This window comes from Lepisosteus platostomus, chromosome 4, assembly GCF_059453375.1.
Source record: "Lepisosteus platostomus isolate fLepPlt1 chromosome 4, fLepPlt1.hap1, whole genome shotgun sequence".
In the NCBI taxonomy this organism is placed as follows: Eukaryota; Metazoa; Chordata; class Actinopteri; order Semionotiformes; family Lepisosteidae; genus Lepisosteus; species Lepisosteus platostomus.
Window position 1 is genome coordinate 60,532,749 of NC_142614.1, and position 24,724 is coordinate 60,557,472.

At 34.0% G+C, this 24,724-nt stretch overlaps 1 protein-coding gene across 2 annotated transcripts in view; it reads left to right on the top strand.

The window, feature by feature from the left end:
- The window catches only part of rorb (RAR-related orphan receptor B), a 51,807-nt gene that overhangs the window by 11,823 nt on the left and 15,260 nt on the right, over positions 1–24,724 (top strand). The window contains exons 1-2 of one of the 2 annotated variants that reach the window (XM_088630121.1): positions 22,003–22,087; positions 24,308–24,393. In XM_088630121.1, coding sequence (XP_088486247.1) covers positions 22,048–22,087; positions 24,308–24,393 — 126 coding nt within the window. In that variant the 5' untranslated portion in view covers positions 22,003–22,047. Of the gene's footprint in view, positions 1–22,002; positions 22,088–24,307; positions 24,394–24,724 lie in introns of those variants that run through there. The other variant, XM_088630122.1, reaches the window with a different exon arrangement.

Genomic DNA, 24,724 nt, shown 5'->3' on the forward strand with positions numbered 1-24,724 from the left:
AGTCATAACAGTATTCAGATTAAGTGTAGCATTAGTTACTGTATGTGCTTGCTGTAGAAAATTCTATGGGTTAGTATAAATAGGAATAATCTCTCCTTGTCTCCCACAAGCGTGAGAGTGCTTCTAAACACTATCTGCTCTTACATAATGCTGAAATCCGATCTTGAGAGCTGTTCATTCTGGTTTGTTGTGTAGTTGCAGTATATGTTTCTGGCTGAGACTGTTCACTTGAGCTTATGACTGTAAATCTACTGTTTGCTTTTTCTTAGCATACACTGTGGTTCTTTGTACTGTAACTGACGCTGCCATCTCAGAGATTGCTTTAGTTCACTTGGGTAACATTTTTATCCTCCCAAAAATCTAGAGCATTTGTGTGCTTGGTCATTAATGTTTTTTTTTCTTTTTTAAAACAAAAGAGCACAGCAGTATTGTGTATAACATTTATATTGCCTTGATTTTTTTTTTCGGTTTAGTTTCATGATTGTTTTGTTTTTCTTAATCCAAAATGTATGTAAAGCTTGAATTCAAAAGAGATCAATGTACAAGAGTTCTCAGGTAATTTTTGTAAGTTGAGCATCAGATCACAGTAGTCAAGCATTTTAGCAAAAGAAAAGTTTCTTGAATTTCAATTGTTGTGTGCCTTCAGCCACTTAGGAAATGAGTCTTTACGCTTGACTGCATTATATAAGAATTGTGGGTTTTGAAGAAAGGCTACAGAAACTCATAGATTACATATGAATGGTTATTTTTATTGATTTACTGTATGTTAATAGTTTTCCTATGACTTGACACCAAATACAGATGATATTTTGTACATGTGTGCTATACTTAGAAAATAAAACAATTACACTTTAAGCATTTCTCCTACACAGTGTAATAAAGCAAAATATCTTAGGTGTTGTTATATACAGTAAATGTTTCTGATGAGTATACAGTACATACAGTGCACCTTTTATGTTTGCAGCATTTTGAATAGAAATGCTTTACTTCTTTCTCAAAGCACAATATATGTCTACTGTATGTATTAACATGTCTACATGTTAATAAAGATAGGAAAACAGAGATAAAACAGTGTTTAAATAATATGTATTTTACACGTGAAATTTAACAGCAAAAATCAAATAAAACATTGACCACATGGGCGATAACGATAAGAAGAAACCTGAGTTGCAAGAACATTAAAATACAGAATGTGGTTAATGCATACTGAACATAGAAAGAATCATATCAGTTATAACGGCAGCAAATTCAGAAAGTGGTTATCAGGAAAACAAAACAATCCCATTTTTGTCTTCAGTGCATTGACGTTCTATTGAACAGCACAGGCAAATTCATTATACCGATTAATATTTGTCATAAATAGGGTTAAGTGACCACTGTGCCACTACACATCTGAAACATACTTTGCACAAAGTTGCTTATTGGATTCTGTTCTGTTCTCCTCATAGAGCCTGAACAAGCATGTCCCTTTTCACTGGTATTTGAGCCCTAGATGGCATGTGTCATCCCTGCTCATCCCGCAAAAGATCACTGGGGCTCAAGTCTGCGCCCCAGATGACAAACAACAATGATCTCATTTAGCTTAGCCTCCAACCTATAAATGGGACAAGGTGCTGTTGTCTTGATAAGTGGTGTCTAGTGGTTCTTTTCTGTGTTTTTTCACAAAGCATGACATTCAAAACGTTAAATCACTATCATTGCCAGTGTCCAATCAACTCTCTCACTAAGGAGCTGATTTAGTGTTCATGTGCTGTAACTGCCAAGGACACTTACTGTAAGTGTGTCAGAATCAATCATGAATGGTCAATGACAATGAAGCCAAAAACAATCAGTGTCCACAATCAGTGTTTAACATATCAGAATGTTCCTAAAAACATAACATACAGCTCCGTATATACAGTATGTAGAGTGATAAGTGTCTTTTGATGATTACTGTATTAATCCTAGCAAGCCAACATTTATCCATAGAGACAACTTGTACTTATTCAAGTGATAATAAATGCAACTGAAATGTACAGTAGATGTTGTGTTAGCTAATTGTTAGAATGCATATAATGCAAATTTTTGCAGCTGTTAAAGCTTGTTAGCATTGAGCATGATGAGTGTCATCTGTAAAATCCCTTCGTATGAGTGAACTGCAGGACGGAGGTGGCCCATCTGCTGATTGCTGTCTTGTTTCCAGGCTTTGAACATTCCCTAAGCCCCTGCTTTTAAAATCTGTGTCTTATTTTTGTGACTTGTGCTTATTTTTGTGACTTGAGAAATAATTAGTAAGGAAACAGATACAGAAAAAAAGTTTGGGTAAAAATGGGGGAGAAATTAATTTTATTTGTACCAGTAAATAAAAATAAATTGGGGGAAATCACTGTTATTTCTAACTGTCTCTTACCACTAATTTATTCTGCTTTTGGCTACTTTTTCATTTGGTTAAAATGATGGTTCTATTTTATCTTACGTACTGTGACGGCTTAAGAGTCAATTTCTTGTTTACCAAGTGTTTTATGAAATGTCACTGTACAGTAGGCTATAGTAAACAACTGCTACCCTTGTTTCTTTCATATCATGGGCAACTATTTTCAATACACCTCCATATTTTTTCATTTTGTTTTCTGTTTGATCAAGAAAATTATAATTCTTAATGTTGATTTGCTCCTTTAAAGGTACCCATAAGGGGCATCTCAAGGATTCCAGTGGAATTGAATTGTTACTGTAGACTATTATTAGTTTTATCACAGATAACTAACATTGAAGGTGCTTCTGCTGTACAATATTAAAGGTTCTACAAAATCTGATAGTGTTAAGGACTTGCAAATAAATACAGTACATATAGATGGAATTTATTTTAAAAAACATAAGAAAGGTTACAAATTTTACAAGGTAAGCTTGTTTAGTTTTCTACCAGATAAATGATCAGAAGACCTCATTCAGGAGTTTCTTGAATGAAGCCGGATTGCAGCTCAGACAGCATGGCGGTATGCTGTTTTTAGTGCGCCAAGTCTAAATAAAGGAATCCTCTGATATTATAAACATACTGTTGGTTCTAACCTGATTATCAAATGTTCTGCTGGCAAAACATTTGGCATAGCTAAAAATGGGCATCTTCTGGCAGGATAATTTGTTTGTAGCTTTTTGTCTCCTGAGGCAGGATGTCTTGTTAAGGTCATTGTGTAAATGTTGCATATACCTAATTTAAGCGATTGCTGCTGGCAAAAATCTTATTCTAAAGCAAATGTTTATTAAATGTAGTACATGTTTGTTCACTGTAAACTACAATATGTCTAACCCAGTATATGTGATGGCTACAAATTTAGGAAATGAGAATATGTATGTACAGTATACAGTATATGAAATATTATCCTGCCATAAAACCACTGCATTTTGTTTTTTATAGTCACATTAATTGGGTTTCTATGCAAACTCCAGTATTTTGTTTTATTTAACTTATAGTTGCAGTTTTTTTTTTTTGAGGGCCATGACTTTATGCTAAGCTACAGATTCTTTATGCTATGCTTAGATTTGTGTCCATAATCTGCACAAAAAAACAACCAAAACACTGTGAGCATAAAAAAATGCCCATTTTACAAAGAAAGCCAGTGAAAGTGAGGATGTGGGAAACAGATGCCAGGTTAGAAGAAACAACTGGGATAAACTTGGCTTGCTTGTCACTAGGCATCATTTTCAAAATAAAGCAAGCCTTGTTTATCCCAGCTGTATTCTTGTAACTTGGCTGGGAATGTTTTGGCTATTTTCTCACACATACATTTCTCTATTATAGGTATCATTTTTTTTGGGGGGGGGGTGGGGTGGCCCAGAGTTGTGGTGGTCAGTGCTGCAGCCACTCAGCTCTTGGATTTTGGGTTCGATTCTGGTTTTTCACACCTTCTGTGTGCAGTTTGCATTTTCTCCATGTGTCTGCAAGGTTTTTCTCCTCTCCTCCAGTTTTGTCTCCTGAACACACGTGTTGGCTAGGTTAATCAGTATCTTCAAGTTGTGCCTGTGAGTGTGCCATGTGATGGGTTGGCATCCTTTATTTCTTAACACACATAACACAGTATAAACAATGAATACAGAATCTTATGACAAGTTACTGTAGGAAACTTCACTTACAATGTGAAAAAATACATATATATTTATTAAAAGCTTCTAAAGATTGTTTGGTGGACTGCATTTTCTGTTAGATTCAAGTTAGTTCTTATTCCAGTGAGAATTTGGCCTTGTACTTTGGATTGCTTCTCCATATGACTTTCATAGCTCATATTCAGTATACTGCTGATAAGCATCTCCTTATCATGATGCTGCTGCCATACACATACAGTAGATGGTGCTAACTGGGTGATTTGCTGTTTTGGGCTTGTACCAGACATAATACTTTACATTTAGACAAAAAGACCTATTTTGCCTTGTCTGTGTGTAAAGCTTTCTGTCACATTTCAGCAGTACATCTCATATGAGAATTAAGTAAGATGAGCCTTTTTCAGAAATGGCTTTTTTTTGCCACTCACCCATACAGGCCAGTTTTCTGTATGGGCTGGGAAACGAATGATATGTGAGCAGTGAATCACATTTCAGACGTTGAACTTTATACACTATCTGTAATATCTGTGGTAGCTTACAGAGACAGATGCATTTACTCTGAAATGAGCTAAACCACTTTGATTACACATAGAAAGGGATCATTACACTAATTTTTGAGCTTTCAAAGGGTTTACAGCTCAACTGATTTAGAGTTGTTGTAGCAAAGGATTTGAATACTAATGGAACTGATAATTTTCTGGTTGTATTTAAAATCTATTTTTTATGTGCTTTCAGCATATTTCTGCTGCATTACTTTGTTATTGATTCATGTTGTGGAAAAAATGTCAAAGGTTCTACTTCAAAGTGTCATGATTGCAGCTAAGACAACCAAAAGTGAATACTTCGCAGGGAGGAGAATAACTGTGCAAGACCTAGTGTCTGTTGGGCATGCCTATTCTAACTTTACACATCAGTTTAGTGCACATTCTTCTTGGCAGATTTGCTCAGGTTGCAAGTTGCTTGCCGATTGCTTACAGACAGCAGTTTTCATGTCTTTCCATAGATACTCAGGAAGATTCAAGTCAGGTCTTTAATTGGCCCACTCATGGACATTAGCTTTCTTATTCTTAACCACCCCCATTGTCAGTTAGACCTTGTGTTTTGGATCGTTGTCTTGCTATAAGGCGTTCAATTATTAGGTCTGATTTAGGTTTTCCTCTAAGATTGGCTAGTGCTTTGCTTCGTCTTTGTTCCCACCAGTTTTGGTCTTCTAAATCCGTACTGATGAGAAGAAGAACTACAGTGTGACATAATGCTGCCACCAGTAAGAATGGTGTTGACTGATGCTCTGTGTTGGGTTTGCATCAGGTGTAATGCTTTGCATTTGATCAAGGTGTTCCAATTTTGTCCTTCTCTTGATCTGTGCCTTTATACAGATTTATCACTGAATTGTTTTGAAAACTCCTTGGTCTTCATGGTTGACTCTTGGATTGAAATTCACTACCTGACTGAGAGACCTTACAGAGTGAAGTGTATTTAATCTGTAATCAAGTGAACCACTATTATTTTCTTTATGTATTTATCTTTCTTTTTTATTGATCTTTTATTGTTCTTATTTTATTATGACTTTCCTCATTTCTATTTATTTCTTTTCCAAGCATAAATTAACATTTATGATGCTTTACTGTATTACTGTGTTTTCCTTTACAACTGAAAGTGCAGTATACAGTATCTCTTAATTTTAAGATTTTATTTTTATGCTTGGTTTGTAAAGCACTTTGAACTGCTATCTGTATGAAAGGTGCTCTATTAATAAAGGTTATTATTATTCCTGTTCACAAACAGAGGTCCCTCATTTAATTCTAATTGTAACATTAAAGTTGTTTTCTGCACTTAAATTATTTGTGTGACAGAAAAAGATTTGAATGTTTATGAAGACATGACTTTCCACTTTTTAATTATTTTTAAAAAATATTATTTAAGTCTTTTTTGCTTTTATTATGTGGAGTAGTGTGTCCATATAACAAATATTAATTGCAATTTCAGAATGTCCTGGCTGCAAGCTTTAAAGCAACAAAATGTGAAAACCATGCAAAGGTCTTTTACAAGGCACTGTACAGTATGTTCTGTTGAGTATTTTGAAAATGTAAAGTAGCTACATTAATATGTATTTTTTAAAATGTGCTACTGTCATTCGTGACTTGCTTCCACACTTATACTTTCAGATTGAGAAATGAACAAAATTAATTCAGCACATCTTTCAATTACCACAATGGCTAATGTGTACATTTTATTTAACTATTATTAATCTGGAATAGATCAAAGGTTCTGTGCTGCTCTATACTATGTTCATTAATATAATATAGCTTGGTGTTCTGTATCACATGAAATATGTTGCTTATTTGTTTGAGAATTTCCCATCATTACATTACATTTATAACAGTCATCGACACTGTTATAAACAGTGGAATTTGTACTTTTTAATAACCCAAGGAGCCTCTAAAATCACTATTATTATTATCTTGCAAGATAAGGAGCTAACAAGTGAAGGTAAATTCCACACTGAAAAGCAGAAGAAATACATTGTTTCAGGTGTGTGATGCCTGTAGATGGCTCAACAGCTGAAACACATTTCTTTTTTCTGCTTTTCAGCATCTTCGACTTTTCAGGGTTTCTGTTTGTGTTTAAACAAACTTAGTTTGCAGCCAACTCATGCTGACATACTGTAGCACCCCACTTGAACTATATTAAAATATAATACTTGAATTAATAATAATAGTTCTCAATCAATTCATATGCATATATAATATGACCTATATATAATATTTAAAAAAACAATCATACAGTAGCACTGATTGCACTATAGTACATACTGTATTCTTGTTAGTCTTCCAAAATAACAATAATAATGTTTTTAAGTAGTCTTCACAAAATACCTCTTTGTTTTTATCCTGAATAAATTGCACTTTCATCAGATGCAGCCAAAACATTTTATTTAGTTTCCGTTTCTTACATGCTTTTCAGCATGCACATGTAATACACAATAATTATAGTCATTCTGTAAGACAAGAGGCCTTTTCACATATAAAAAGGCATTTGGGGTCTTTACAGAGTTATGTGTCCCAAAAGGTCCTTTGCAGTTAAATAATTCAGAAGATAATATGTAGCAAAACTAATAATGAAGCCAAATGTATTTTGAATGCAGCATTGAACTGCTGTAGTAGATTATTAATATGTTAAAGATAGTCACACTATGATATGTTTGTATGAAAATAATAATTTTATGAATATCTGAAAATTAATATTAAACACATGAACAGCCATTGACCTTAATAAATCAATAAAATGTTTATGAGATAATACCTGATCTGAGGATAGCCCTGGGAGTAGACACCCAATTACAAGCTGGTAGCATTTGAATTTTTGTTCTGTTTGGGTACTGTTTGTCAGTACTTCGTAGGAAATTACAATGAATATAACTAGGCAGGACTGAGTGGTTTTAATGTACCCCAGAGGCCAGATTCATCAGTGACTGCACTATAATTATAGTGCTCCAACAGTGGTTGAACATTGCAGTTTTAGGAATTCAATACCTGTTTGTTGTACAGGAACACTAAAAAAATCACAAGCTTGGGCTCATTAAATGTTCACTTTTGTGCTAGTTTCTTTAAAATCAGAGTAATGTTTAAATCACAAGCTAAGTCAGATGTTTTCTTTGCCTAACTTGCTGGCTTCCAATACTGCTCTCACCAGAGCTTCAGTGTCCTACATGTCTTTGGTTGCAACAAAAGTATAGTCCCTTTATTCTTGATCTTTTTAAGCCTTTCTTATTGTAGCATATCACCCAACTTGTGGTTTCTAAGGTACATACAGTACTGTATACCAGGTTGTAATCTTAATACATTAACTAGTAATTTTGTGGTTTTAAAAAACAAAAACATTATTTCTACTAGTTTGTCAGGATGCGTAATCTGAACTGGATTGCTTTTTAGTAAATGCTGTGTAAAAAAAAAGATTCTTAATCAAAAGTGTGACAAAAATGTTTGAAGATAATTAGATTTTCATGCATTTATAGTATGTCACTTGATAGTTACAGGCGTACACTGTTGTGACTTGCTTCCATTTTTCGCATAGCAGGAGGTTTTTGACAGGTGGATGAATAAAGTATACTGTATATTGTCAGACCCAGCACTGAAACCATCAACTCAGATGCATGCCTAAAAATGGTCTATATAAGCTTTACCTCTGTCAAACTTCTTCACCAATGTTTGGTCCTGAATACTGATGATTTGTAGAGTCCAGGGGAGGAACATTATCTAATTAGGTTCTGATTAGATACAAATCTAATTATAAAGCTAAAGCATAAAGCTAGAATACTTTATGCTTATATTACTTCTTTTAGTTTCCATTTTTTACTTTTTACTTTTACTTCAAATATGAACGGAAGCATTATTTCTTCCTCATGGTAGAAATTCACACTTCAGAGTATTTGCAGTGTATAGAGTTTTAGTATGATCCTACTTCTACGCAGTATACAGTACAGTTGCACACAGTAATCATGCACATATACAGTGTCTGTGTGTTAAGGGATTCTGAGAGTCTACAGCAGAAAACAGCCTACAGGTGATGTGTGTTTTCACTGTGTGAAATTTTCAATTGGCAGTTTGTAAAGGGTTTCCTCATGCTGCTCAGGCACTTCATTGATGTGTTGGACTATGGCCAGTGGCCCCCTTCTGTGCCCTTGTCAGGTCTTCCAATCAGTGATGAGAACAGCTTTTTCTCTGCCCAGGACAGCTGAACCCAAGCCAACAGGGAGATGCTATGCACCACATGCACACATGGAGAATAAAAGTAGTCTCAGTCTGATAAATATCCAGTGTGCATCATACCAATCTGAACAATCCCAGCTGTTAAACATGGTGATAATAACCTCTCCTAACAAAATGCTTCAGCACTGCATGTGATTTTAATTTACATGGACATTCATTATTTAAGCTCCTTGAATAAGACTGATTATAGTGTACATTTACAACCAATACTAAGGTTAATATAACTGAAATATATTTATTTTCTCCTTCATTTAAAAAAATGTGTCAAGAAACACATGGCTACTTACAAAATCACCATAGTTGTTTACTTTTTCTGAAATATGTTTTTTAAATTACACCATTTACATTATAGGTCATTTAAAATGTCTTGAATAAAACACACTTGCAAAATTACTTAAAATGTATAATTATGCAATAAATGATTTCATCATATTTGAATAATGTAATAATCAAATGCAGTGTCACTGAGCTCTCTTAGATTCAGTGTTTCTCAGCATTAAAGGAACATTAGTTTTTTAAAAGACAAGATGATGTTAAAGTTGATGTTTATTTAGCAGTGTTCTATACTAGGGTGAATTGCTTGGCACGTTTTACTTGAGTTAAATTGCAAAGTCTGAAAGGTAAACGGTTCACTGTAGTTATAATAAAGAACTTATCAGAAATGAATACATTTAATTTGGTCAGTAGCATAATAGTTTAGAAGTATCCTTACCTTATCCAGTAAAACCTTGATATTCATGAGTTCAATATTTGAGATTTCACCTATTCACACAAAATTGTCTGTGACCACTAATTTCCAAATGCACATACTGTATTTGTAGGCTGCACAGTAGAAGCTTTCTGGCAGGCACCCCACTAGTGCAGAATCCTCATTCTTCACCCAGTCTGTAGTAAAAGGTTAACAGTTAAAATGTTTATGTAACAGTGCATTGTGGGTTATGCTTTTAGTTATGCAGTTTCCATGAAGAAAGTCTTTGATGTGCCCTATGACTCAGTGTTGTGCTGCAAATAAAGGAAACGTTAAATAAAACTCTGTGGTCCCTAAAGTTATCACAGTCTCAGTTCTCTCGCAGAAGAGGATTAGAAAAGAAGCTGCTGTAGTAAGTAGCAGAATTAGACAAATAGAGTGAGAATAATTATTTTATTTTCTCGTTTGTTATTACTGTGCTGCAATGAACTGTATTACAGTACAGTGGTGCTGCATTTGTAATAGTTAAAAAAAACACGATGTGAAAAGTAAAGAAAATGCACTGTAAAAAAAAGAACGGCAAAAACAAACCCTAATACAGGGTAAGCTATAATACCTTAATACTGATCTGTTTTATTTGTCTGCACGTACAATAAGTTGAATCTTCCAGTACTGTATTTAATTAAAAAATACAAGGTGTTAAGTTCTATATTCGCATATTCTCCATTTGCATATTCACCGGAGACTTCATAGTACCTAACCTTCCCAAATACTGAGGTTTTACTGTATTTCACTCAGGTATAAAAAAGTCAACCACATGCCGCAGACAGTGGAAGTACTAAATCCGGTATTTGAGAGATTAGCATGGAAGTGGGAGAAGTGTTTTGGGTACTAGAAGCGCTCAAGATTAATACATTTGTTGTAGTGCCTTTAAAAGTTATGAATGGAAAAAACCCTCAAACTTCACTGCTGAAGATGAAGATTTAGGTACTGTAGTTCTCAGTAGTTTCTCTCTTTTGTAACCTTTGCTTTATTCATGAATTTATATATAAGTGTCCCTGGGACATTACATTTGACACAAAATGCCTGAACCTGCCTGCAAGGGTTCAGTGAAACATAACATTTCAGAATCCCTTGGCAATGTATGTAAATAAACATTTTAAATATTACATTTATTTACTCTTGCACTCATATTCAAAATACTTAAATACACTGAAATTATTTTATGTTCTTAAAGACCTTTGGATGTGAAGCATCTAGTGACATCTAGTGGCTTTTATTGATGAAGTTAACAAAAGAGCTGAAGGCCATTTAAACTGTGTAACCTCAAATACAGTATATTTCAAATAGGACAGCCTTTTATTTATTATAATCCTTATGATGATTTGTGAGAATTAATGGAACTGGTTTATAAAAGTCATTGTAATTAGCTCGGTACCATTCGAAAGAAAGTGCTCCATTTCAGAGATGTGGCTGAATTTTCGAATAACATTTCAAGTTTCCTTTGCCTTGAATGGCTGAGTTAAGGATGCTGTCTAGTTGGGAAGCTGTTATTGGTCAGGACTGGGAACTCCAGAGCTATAAAAAAAACTCTTTTAGCCACCTGGCAGCTGTAAGACTTGGACATACAAAAACACTATTGTCCCTTTTACTGTGCTTTTATTATTTTGGCTTCTTCACTAAAGTTCAAGCTGAAGATGAGTGCTTCCCTCTACTTTATATAACTCTGTAGTCTTTTGAAAGTTTACAGTGTATCTTTATCTATAGAATAAGCTGTTTTGTTTTATAGTTGCATCTGTTTCCTTCTGCAAAGAAAACGTTCCAATAAAAAGTTTTAATTTAATCTGTTTTAATTTTAAATTTCAGATAAATTCCTTGCAATATTTGTTGGCTTTGGTAATATCAATATTTCAGGATTTCTGTGTTTTTATCCTACGGTAAAGAACAGGTAGAATAAAGAAAGAAAGTTAAGGTAATAACTGTACATGATTGAGAATCATACTGAATGTGTTACAGTATACATGTTGGAATGCATTTTAAATCATTTTCCTAATTGAAACCTACTTTAAGAATCCAAACAATCAGGCACATCTTTATTTTGTTCCCTGAAGATATACTGTACTGTGGTCATTCTCAGTGTCTGCCATAAATGAAGTGGAACAAGAATGCAGGGCGATCCTTAAAATTATCTTTTAATGTGAGTGTCAGACTTTGTTTTAAAAATAAGGTAAGATAAGACTTTATTGATCCCGAAAGGAAATTGAGAAATATCGCTGCTTTTCAGAAGGCTTGTTTTGTGTTTTGCTTTTTGTTTTGAGTGAAGGGACCAATCTCATTGCCAAAACAGTAGTGATGCCTAGTAAGTCTGATATTTTTCATTTACCCATACTTACCCAATGTGCGCATTCCCTAAAGTTTGAATTTTCAGAATTGTGTTTTAGTTGTCACATTTGGTATTTGGTCACTTTCCTTGATGAAGTCAATGTGCATGTGTGCCGTGTGTGTACAGTAAGTGTCTACTGTGTCTTGTGCAAGTCATGGAAAGTTACGTATGGGAATTTACAGCACATGGCTTACCTGCTGGTAGAGTGGTGCAGGAATCCATTTGCACATGTATCCTGCACCTAACAGAAGGGCTTGTTGTCTTACGGTAATCATAATCTGACATCTTATCATTGTGACATAGAAGTGATGAAAAAGTATTTGTGGATTAGGCCACTGTCTGCAAAGCCCATATGTAGTCTCGTTAACACAAGCAGAATGAAAAGCTTTTTTGACCCCTCACAGGAAGTTTGTCTAGTTAGATTTATTTCTAAAAACAGAATGTGTGCATCTTTCACACAACAAATTCAACTGTATTTATTTTTCTTCCCTAATTAAGCAAGTATTTCAAGGACAAAAGGCCTTCTGGTATTCAAGAGTACTTCAGACAATTTGAAATCAACTAGTTCAGTTTCTTGGCTTCATATCGCTTACACTATGCATAGTAAGCTTTGATAGCCTCCCCATGAAAGCTTGAATAAGAGCAGATTTGCATCAGAATAGAACCTATTCAGCACAATAAATGAACATCATCTTCCTGAAAAACCCTGTTAGATAAAGGCATTAAATTAAAATTGTGTGAAAATACCATTATTGTTTGAGCTCCAAAACCAAATATTGGAGTTGATTTACTAGCTGAACAAGTAAATAATAAATCTATGCATGCATGTACCGTAAAAAGTTAATTGGATACTTTGTGTAGTTTGTATAGTAATTAAGTAATTTCACTTTTTAATGGCTGAATAAAGTATTCACAGAACTGCCCCAAAAAGTGGTGTCCTTCATTGGTAACTGCCATTGAGTTACTGTATATACGCTGTGAAGCCTTCACAAACTCTGCCATACTCTCTTGCTGCCTTGTGAATACAGGTTTGAATTTAGTAAAGACCAAAAGTAAACATTTGCTTTGACCAGATAAATTTAAGTCAGTCATGTTTCTCCCATGTTTCACCTGCTGTTTCAGTGAAATGCTTCAAAATTTGCCTCGATAAAATTCAGTTGATCTGAGAAAATTATAAATGGTTCCTTCTGATTTGTGTCTTCTATTACATTCTTTTGTTACTATTTTAGGTTAGAAATTTTGGATAGATGTGCTAGGAATAATAGCAGTAACGTGTTAACAGGTGCCACAGTGATTTACAAAATAAACCAATCAAAGTGATCATCTGAAAACTAATTGTGATAGTCCAGCATTCAGTTTGGAATAACTGAAGAATACTGTAGGTTGAATGTGAGAGCAAATTAGACAATATCCTAACCTAAATGAATATATATTTAAGTAACTAGGCTTCGATTCTTTGTCCAAGTTTCATGCTGTGTTGTGTTACTTGATTTTACATATCATGTTCATTGGGCTTACTTATATTTTTGATCATCTTGAGTTTTTAAGGTCTTGCAATGCTGACTCTTGAATTAAGTCATCGAACAGGGAATGGCTCAAAATGACAGCCCGTTCAAAATTTGAATTTTGAATTCAAAATGAATTTTACCACTAATTTAAAATGATTATACAAATTGCTGTATAGTAATTTTGTATTATGATTAAATTTGAAATAAAAGCATAGTCTTTTATTAGCCCTGTTAAGCAGGGTGCAGAGTAAGTGAGTTGTCAGAAAATCAGTACCCCACTAATTCTTTCTTATTCAAAATATTTTTAATTTATCTGAACTGATTAACTCTCTCTGTAGGAAAATGTTAGAATTCTACTACAGAAAGCTCAATCTTACAGTATCAAGTTTCACAGTTTGATGTTTTTTAATGTTCAGTGTTACTTTCTGGCTACAGAATATGTACTGTATTTATTTAATATTTTGTAGAACACTATTGTTCAGTGACATGCAAATGCTTTTGTTGTTATAATGTCTTTAAGACATTGTTTTTTATCTTTACTGAGGAATGCTCTTCAGTCTTGTTAGAGCATTTTATTGTCCTATAAAAACTGATACTGTTGTTAAACTAAACCTTTTGACTTTGTTATTATACTCTTACAGCAGTAATCACTATCCACACTCTACATGTGAATTAATAATTGTATCTATACTGTATACAGATTTGCTCCAAATTACTGAAACTATCTAAGTGGAGCACCTTTCTCAAGGGTACTGTAATAGTGCTTAGCTCACATTTTGAATGAACAACCTTGCAATTAGTCCAGACCAAAGCCCCAAAAGCTACTCTACACTGCTACAGTACCTAGTCTTAGTTACTGTTAATCTCGGCTCCAAGCATATGAAATTAAAATCAACACCAATGAGGAAGGAAATGGTACACATCATTATTTTGTGAGAAATACTTAATGGGAAATCTAACACTAAAACATGCATTTGCTACCAGAGTTATTTTGATGGGTCAAATACATATTTAATGTGTATTTGTGACTGTTTTATTGGTAATCTGCCCACTGCCTTGCCTGGCCTCGATGTTATGGTGACTTCCAGCCTTTTCTCAGAATTATTACTTTTTTGCTTTGCTCAGAATCTGAATATACAGTATACAACCTGAGACCTCTTAACTAAAATTAGGTTTACACTAATTCATTTTTACTAATTAATGTATGTCTCTAGTATCCTGGCAACTTTCTTGCCTCTGATAACTCACTCTGTTATATGTCAATAAGAAGCAGAATTTTTATTGCGGAGACTACACATTTGGTACAGTATCTTTATGAGTTGCATTTGTATATAATTATGTTGTAGATCAACACACAAAAGTGATGTAGACAAACCTGCGGTATAAATAGCATAAGAGTTAGAAGAATTAGTTAAGTTTCTATTACAAATTTAAGAATCCTAATTATTACCATACACTTTACAACACTGGGAAAGACTTCAGAAAAGGATACACCTGTAACTCATCCTTTATCTAATTCATAGATGATTTCACTTAATTCTAAAGGAAGTATTCAAGCCTGTGTAAAAGTTTATATACAGTATACAGTAGTTATGGAATGAGCTCTGCTTTCTATATGGATACGAGCCATACTTTATGTGTAATTGTCAGGCTTTTACCTACAAAATAGCATTTTTAACTTGAGGAAAATACTCTTCATTGTACTAACACTGTATATAGGAATGTTAAGCATTTTGTTTTCTTAGAATCCTAATTTTGATCACTTTTTGGAGCATGTAATTTATCTGAGAACACTTGTAGGTATTGTATAGGCTTAAGCAAGCAAGTGATCCTGTGTTTTGAATTGTAAGGTTAGTAAGGTTACACTATGAAACTTTTTTTCAAGTAACCTGTAACAGCACCATATATTATAATATTGTTACAGTATTACAGTAAATTCTGTGCAGGAGAACAACTGACACTAGAGGTTTTGCTTAGCCAGCACCTCTTTATTTTAACAAAATAACTCTTACATTACTTTAACTTGCATGTAAAACAGTGGTTTTAGCCAAAGGTATTTTAATCTCTAGGAAATTATTTACAGTTTGGAAAGGAACAAGTAAAAGTTTATTCCAATGCTGAAAAGAGAAGAAAAGAAACACAATGTTTCGGCTGTGGAGCCTTCTACAGGTGTTTCTATTTGTGTTGAGATTGTTATAGTACTGTATATCATATTATATTATTATCATGCTTTCCCTGATTCATTACGAAGTTGCTTTTTTGGATTTCACATCCATTTTTGTATATATAACATCCACCATTTGATGTGTGTATTACATATACTGTATGTTTGCATGTTATAGATATTTTTAACGATGCAATATACAGTATAACAGCCTGAAACAATTGACATGTTTAACATGTACAGTACAGTTAGTGTGGAATGTGAGCTACTGTAGTTATACACACTTGGCCCTACTATCTTGACCGAAATGACAATAATGATGTTGTAGTAAGAACAGGTGTACATTTGTTTATTGTTATATAAATTTGGTAGTTAGGGGCATGTTGTATTGTGAGAAAATAGCAGGTCAGGTCTGAACCAGATATATTTCAGGTTTTTGCAAAGAAGGAGGCATCAGTGCACTATTACTAATTGACGTTGTTTTAAATTATTATTTTATATTCCTCAACACTGTCAGAATGGAATAGGTTTATACTGTAAATGTCTTCATAAGACTTCCGGGATCAACTTTTGTTTTCCAATATTTATTAACAGTTAAAAAGTTTAAGAGAGAAAGCCATTCATTAATTTAAAACCTAAACCTTTTCAAGACTTAGTGTACAATTCTTTCGAATGGCTTGTTAAACCATTTCAGTTGAACATTTGTAAACTATGGTAAATTATAACACAAGCACTGTGAAAGTTTGTGAAACACTTTTTGTGCAGTTGTCACAAACTGAGGAGAAGAAGATCCAATCTACTGCAAGCTTAAAAATGTAAAAACCCAAAGCACAAGTCTGTTTTCATCTCTTAAATGGTGTGCAGGTATTTAGCAGTTGTAAGTTAATAATGAAGGGGAGAAATCAGACTTTTTAAAAGGAAAATAAAGTGTCACTGATTTAACTGAGTGTTTTAAAATTGCATTTATTAAACTCTTGAATTCAATCAAGAATATATTTAACCACTGCTTTATTTTCTAAATCACAGGGTTAAAGAGCTCAGTAGGACAGATTAGATGTACAGTATGTGGGGCAACATAAGGTATCGGAAAACTTACCTGTGACATGCGCACAACATTTACGCCCTCAACACAAGGCAATGTGCCTTCATTTTCAAGGCAATGAAGCATAAAAAACCTAAAAAACACCTACTATAATTACATACAAATGAATCTGACTGTATGATTGTCCACTACCCCATACTATATATGAGATAGGGCTCTATGTAGTGGGCATGTTGAAGAAGTAATGTACCACCCCCTTGAAACCTAGACAGTATAGAAGTGTATCACAACAATAGTGTATCACCTGGTCTCTGGCACAGAGGAGCTTGTCACTGTGCAGGAAGTGGTACTGTGTGTGTTCTTATCCCGCAAGCAACAGTGTTCAGATTCTGGCAGTGGCAGAATGGTGCTACACATGCTACTTATAGCCCATGGGTAGCCATATCGCAAAAATAAAGTATTTTATTTTAAGGACAAACTGCTTTTTTCATTATTTTCATTTTTTCCTCATTTCTGAGGAAGGAGTGTTACAAGATCTGTTCAATATTAGTTGCATTCAGTTCTTCACAGCACAGCAAAATGCTCAGTGTCTCTTTCCAATTTCTTTTTTCGCTTCAAGTTAAATTATGAGGTATTCACACATACAGTAGTGGACATAAGATGATTTTTTTGTGCAAATGTAATCAAGGAGTCACCAAGATGAAACAGTGACCATCTTTAAAATTGTTATATACTGTATTGTGAATGACCGTGTAGAATTTTTCATGTCTCTAGGAGATGCCAGTACTGTGCTTAAAGGTCCAAATTAAAGTGCATAAAGGTCTCAAATTAAGAAATGCCAGAGAAGAGCTCACACCAGCTCCAGCACAAATCAAAAATGGAATTTAACCCTTGTCATCATAAGGTGTGTGCTGTTTTTCTCCTAATAAACTAACAGCAATGAATGATGACTATTTCTTTACTTCGTTAGCCTTGGTTTAATTTGAAAAATTTGAACAAGCTATTGGAAGTCCAGTTTTGGATAACTTATCTTACGAATTGACATAACAGCCATTTACAAACAACATAGTAGAGGGAATGAACTTAAATTAAGTAGTGTGGGCCATCTTACTTTTTGGATTGGTAGTTGCTAATTGGTCTTAGAAAAAGTAGCTTTTCTCATCTGAGATCTCAGTTCAGATCTGTTCCTGAAGGACCTTAGAGAGATAAGGGAATCTCCAGTGATAGTATGGATGGATAGCTCATTCCCAACTTTGTGTAAGTAAATGGATTTAGGTTTCAGATCTAAATGCACAGCCTCTGATTTTCAAGATATCCTTGCGTCCTTTTGTAAGACCCTTTCCTGAAGTAGTCCTGTCCATTGACTTTTTCATTGCATTGCAGAATATTAAATACAGTAGGGTCTCGACATCTGCAAATTTGACATGTGTGAATTCACTTATTCGCAATTCGGTCTGGCCAGTGGGATATCGGATGGAAGAAGAGAAGAGTGGGATGAAACCGAGCTCAAGGTGATTAGGTGCAACTTTCAGATTCACTATGCAAGAGACGAGGTTGTAAGATGAATTTAGCTCATGAGCCCTGCCCCCTGCGCAAGTACCCACTACACAGCATCTCAATGTGTCCTTGTTTTTGTATTGTAAAGAAAGCTGCTGTACAGTATATGTGTCAGTGATGAAGGAAATGATCACACTGGAGACGACTTACAGGCTTGCTGAGTTTAACTGACCTTTTCATTATACTAGGGTGTGATACTTACAAAGTAGGGGAATAGCTGAGAAGTCAGAGAGAGAAATTGCTGGCATCCATGTTGTTTATTTTATAGGTTTGTGATTACTGTAGTTTGTTTTAGTTGATCAATGTTATTTTAGTTAAATTAAAACAAATGCATTAGTACTTTATTTATCATATCAGGGATGGTTACCTGTGTCTTTTAATCTTACGTACTATATAGTGTGGTACATTATGTGACACTAAAGGCCTGCACTTGCTTATACTGTATGTGAATTTGGCTATTTGTGAATGTTGAAACCCTACTGTCGTTGAATCAAGCACCCTTGTAGACTTATCTGTTCAAAACTGAAGAGATCAAGTTCCTGAAATACTGTATGTCTTTATGTCTCAATTGCCTCATTGGAGAATCATTTTTTTCAATAATAACATAAATAAATAAAGTGTTCCCTGCCAGTTTTATAACATGAAGGGTATGGAACTGTATTTCATTATTGTTGTATCTTTAGGTCCCTCACGTTCCTTTATGTATGCCATTGTGTCACATTACATACAGGATTTATGGTATTGATAGCAACATTGCTTTCAGGAAAGAGGATGAGAAATTACATGTTACATGTTACAGAGACTGCTCAATGCCTGTGTCAGGACACATTTCATAGTTCCAATGTTCAATTATTTAATTCCCATCACAGATGAGCAATTTACTTTTTCACAATAACTGTAACTGTATTGTGGACAGAGGTTTGGTATTTGATATAGAATCCATTTTTTTGTTTCTCCGGTGTCTGTTTTGGATGGAATAACTAGTCTGGGTGCAAGCTATGCCATGAAAACTTTGTGCAGAGGCCCCTTTGAAACTGACATCCATTGGATTTATTAATACCTTTCAAACAGTAGGGGCGTTCAGTGTAGCAGACCTTTCTGATCTTTCTGCAGTTCCACAAATTTGTGATTATCTACATCTTTTCATTGCTTTTTTCAGTTGGTATCATGTTTAATTTTAATCAAAACAGACATACAATAGGTTGGGTGATATAGAAGTATGGGAGTAGCCATTTAACCCATAATACAATAATATGGAAATTCGGTATTTCTGAGTATTTAGTAATGTTTTGATTGCAGCATAATTTTATCTTTTTTGTTACAAAAAGCTGATACTGTATGTAGTATAAGTTGGGAAGACAAGAACACAATTTAATGCCTAGTAGAAAATGAAGAACAAATCTGGCTATAAGGTGTCCCAGTTTAATATCTCAATGTTCAACATTGTTTGAAATTGTTATTAATTGAGTTACTCCCCAATTAGCAACGTTAAACATTAAAAGTCCCCCAATTAACAAAAAATAATTACTTCTAACCCAGAACCATGGGAAGTAAGTGGATTTTGCGTTGTCATCTTAACTATGTCATAACCATAGCATTTGAGTTGCTCTTTCTTATTTCTTAGTCTTGTACATGTTTATCTTGAAATAGCTATGTAATCCATAAAATCATTATTGAAAGGAGAAGTGTTAAGTGAGAGTATTGGTGCTGATGACAAGAGAAAGTGTCTCAGGATTGGTATTATGTACTGCATGTCTTATGTTTAATATGGATATTTCAATGATAAAGTATTTGTGATTGTTTTAAAAGATATTTAGATTTTTTTAATGCTGTTCGATGGGTACATGACAATGTTTGTCAAAACACTTTAATACTTATGATTTTTAATACATTTCCATGATACAGTATGTTAATTTAAGCGATGGTTGCAAAAGTATTGATGCACTTTACAGTATGTACAGTAACTGTACAGTACATGTTTAAGTTTAGGAGTGAAACTGCTATATTCCATCACATCTAGTTGAAAAATCATCCCCGTTTCGGTTGTCATTAGCATGATTTACATCCTTATGGTCCCTTTCTTTTCTTTTGGTAGAAAAGCCCCAGGTTACTGTCGTTTTGTTACTGTCGTTTTGTTTAGCTTTCTGGTCCCTAATCACAAAGCTAGACGAGGACCTTCTGTATTTTACTGTTATGTACCGAAATATCAGTTTGTTTTTGCTTTCATAAAGGAAACAATTTCATGTTACCAAGAACCTAGTTTTCCATGGGAATTGTTCATACAGTATGTGTAAGTACAGATGTGTTACTCTAGGTTATTGTGAGATTGTCTTCAGAGTGCTGTAGCAGCATACATTACTGCAGGCCTGATTTACAGATATAGAGTATAGAGATAATACAAGGGGACAAACAATATTGTTTTGTTAATGTTATCCCTATCACTAAATGACACCTATTTTGATGTCTGAGAATTATATGCATTAGCACATGAGAATCTGGTTCAAAGTGTGTATTACATCTACTAAATTGGCGAACCTACTGTACAAAGAGAAAATAGTGCATTCAGTGCTGATTTTCAAAAGGCTTAGGCTGGGATCCATAATATGGTTGAATTAATAACTGCCAGTAGCTCGATAAACATGTTTAGATGATAAGAGACTTTTCCAAATTGTTTTTGCCATTATGTGTGCCTGTTGCCTTTGATGGCTGATGACAGCACCCTTGAAGTGAGGTAAAATGCTTTTATCTGAGCTTTCCTCTACTAGTTATTTCAGAACCTTGTGTTAATTTCCTGCTCTTTGTGGTACAGCCTTCATTGGAATGTGTGAGTTCGATAGAGTGCCAGCAAACCTGGCATTCAAAGTGCTGCCACTTCCTGCCTTGTGATTAAAGAAATCTGAATGACTCCCTGTTTTCTTTATTTCTTCAGCATTTACATTTTTGGCTTGTCTAGTTTGTAATGTGTCATAGTTACAGTAGATCATGGTAAAGAATACATTCAAACTAGCTTGCTTGTACCAAAATATAATTTGTGTGTATCATGCTATGATACCAAATTATCTGATTTTTCAATGATGTTTTATTCAAAATTAAATCCATTGAGTAGTGACACACATACTGTACAGTATGTTCTGAAGTAATTTAATTTACTGTATAGTTTTAGCCATAGTGTGAAGTTATTCTAAAGCTCTCTGAAACTGAAATATAAACAAAAAAATCTGTTTTTTAGGTGCGGGTAAGAGGAAATGTGGGAGTCTTTGTAAGACAAAGCCAGTGTTGATGGAATTGGCATGTGATAACTCTGGAATCATATGATTTCAAATACATATTATTCCAAAATTAATAGACTTCAGTCCAGAATTTCTGGGTAACTGAATGGTTGTATACCAATGCATGAAACTCTTTTACACTCTGAAATAGCCCCGAACAGTTTTATTTAAATGTAGGCTTTAAAATGCACTTCTGCGTTATCTCAAGTTTTCGAATTTGATATGATGACTTTCAGACATATTTGCTCTGCACTAGAGCAAAATGTGCTCTACTTTTTTATATCCACAAATAGGTTTCATGGAAAATTCAAATTCTACGCTGTTGGGCTGTTGGGTTGTTGGGCACAGAAAATCTTTAAAGGGACTAGAACTTCACTGGAGAGAAGCACTCAAAAGTTTAGAAACAACTTTCATTATCCTTAGTAGTCCAATCCTCTGCTTAGTAAGATGGAACATTCCATATTCGACACTTCTTCTTGTTTAATCTCATTATGGTGCTCTGCTGCTTATCCTATGAAACCATATCGGTGTGCAGTGGGGAGGCTGTCTGCACATTAAGTCAGTACTCTGTGGCCCTTTGTAGTTCTCTGCATATGTGTGAGAATCAGTTCAAAATGAAAACAGATGTTGTAGGTAAGCATGGTGCTATTTTCTTGTCTCTAATACGTAATGCAAATGCTATTTACTCTGTACTGTATGAAGTGTTACTATTTGACTACATACTCTAGAAATGTGAAATCTAATTGTATTTTGGCATCTTCTCTGTTGTAGTTTTCAATAAATTAATTTACTCTAGGTCTGGGTAAGATAAATGTTTTTTTTCCCATTATATTTAAGTGTCTAGTTTTTCTAACAATTAATACATGTATTACATTGAAGTATTTGGTGTTTTTTATCATACTTGGTTGATGGGCTTGCAACATGATACAGTATGTGCTAAACCATTTGCAATTATAAAAGTTACATTTTTTCATTTCTTCATGTGATACCAGTTCAAACAGATCATTCACGTCTCCCAAAGAGCAATACAACATATGCATTTGGCAGATAAACCATTCATACAGAAAATACATGTCTGCCCACATACTGTATGCATTACATTACTGTAATGTAACCAAAATTACTTTGAACCAAGAATTATATTCTGACTTTTAATTGTATTACATTGAAGGTTTAGTAAATACATTGTAAAGGGACACCGTTGTGGATTTGTTTATTTTTTACATCACTTTACTGGTTTAACTTTTGTCATGTAAAACCAATTGTAATATTGGTCTTGTTTTGTATTGCTTCTCAACCCCTAGATTCAGAAATATGTTATACTATATAGAATTTTTAGATTGTTATATAATTATTGTTGAACCAGTGGATACCTACTCTGTATTATAAAATGTATAAAACTAGAATCTACAGAAAGATGTCTTACTTTTCTCTGAAAGCATGGTTGTCTTTTACTATAAATACAATGTTTTCCACTACACATGTAAAATACTGTTCACCCTATATCTTGTTTATTACATTTGAAGAAGCCCCTTAATAATCAATATTAAGATACTGTATTAATATGGGTTCTAGATGTAGAAAATTGATGTAGTGTCCGATTCTTAACAGGCTTACATGAATAAGTTAAAGCACTGGGAGATTAATTGCAGGATGCTGGATGAGATAAGCCATTTTCAAGTATAGCGAAGCATGTGTAGAAAATAATTTAGGATTAGAAGCGTAATCTCTTTATGTTAGGTGTGCAGTATCAGCAGAACAATATGGAGACAAGTAGGGTCTTTTAGACAGTATATCACAAGCAGAAATCATTCATAAGTTTAGTTACAGATGTTAGCTTTGTACTTGTGATATGGAGTAAATTACTGTGCATACTGCAAAAATGCTGTGCATGCTGTGTAAGTGGCATGGCTCTGCTTCCTCAAAGATCTTGGGTCTTGAGTTCAGTTCCAGCCTGGGGCATCTTCCATGTGGAGTTTGCTGTTTCTGCCCATGTTTGTGTGGGTTTTATCTGGGCATTGTGTTTTTCTCCCACCTTCCAAAACCCTGCTGGCTAGGTTAGTAGATGTTCCTATGTGCTTGTGCTGTATGTGTGGGTGCCCTGTGATGGACTGGCGTCCCTTTGTACTTTGTGTGATTTTAGAATTTGTTCCACGTTCTGCCAGTTTTGGCAGGAATGGCTTTCTCATAATGGATGAAAGAAAGTCTTGAATTATTTTTTGAAGGCATAGAAAAGAAATATACCTGTGTTTTTGTAAATGTCCGCAGTTTTGATTACTTTTTCAGTTGTTCTCAGTACCGTCAATCATAATTTCATTTTATTTCAAACATTATATTCTTTCATTCATAATGCTCTTAAACTTCATTATCTATCTTCTTATCAATTCGATTTTTAGAAATTGTGCAGTAAAATTTAATATAAAATTAAATATAGTAAAGTTTGTTGTCCTGACATTTTCATCACAACTTTAAGGGTTACTTTTATACAACAAAAGGTGGCGATTTAAATCATATGTGATTTAAGTGTTTTACATTTCTAAAGTATTTTTGGTATTTTAGTTAGCCAACATACAATTATGAAATTTGAATTAAATAAACTCATATGGTCAAAGTTGCTTTATTTCTGTTATTATTTACAAGAAAGTATTAGGATACTGAGGATACTTAAAGTATATTGTATTATTTTTGGCTAGTAACATAATACCTTCAACACAATTTCCGTGTCTGTGTTTCAGATCGCCATAGTGCACTGTTAGCACTACTCAATCACAAACTCATTGCATTAAAAATTGTGTAACAACAGATAGACATCAGAAGAATTTTTAAATGTAATGATATTTGTTGTCTTTGCAGCACAAATTGAAGTTATACCGTGTAAAATCTGTGGAGATAAATCATCAGGAATTCATTACGGCGTCATAACATGTGAAGGTTGTAAGGTGAGTAAGTTCTTATTGTATTTTAGGTATTTTGTGGTATTGTAGAATGTTCCTAATCACATTCAATAGGCTTCACAAAACATAACCATTAAATTCAAAGATACAGTACTTGAAACATTAACAAAGTATTAATAGAAGATTTGTAAAATAAATTAATGAAAATAAAAGGTAAATAAATGATAAAATGCTTTATGCTTTAAATTTACCGGTGTTATCTTTTATGTTATATTCTACTTTCCATACATTATGAAAAGCATACTCTTCAATGTAATCAATGTAACTAATCTCGTGCTTATATTGGTTTGCCAGTCTGATTAAATGTTTGTAACGC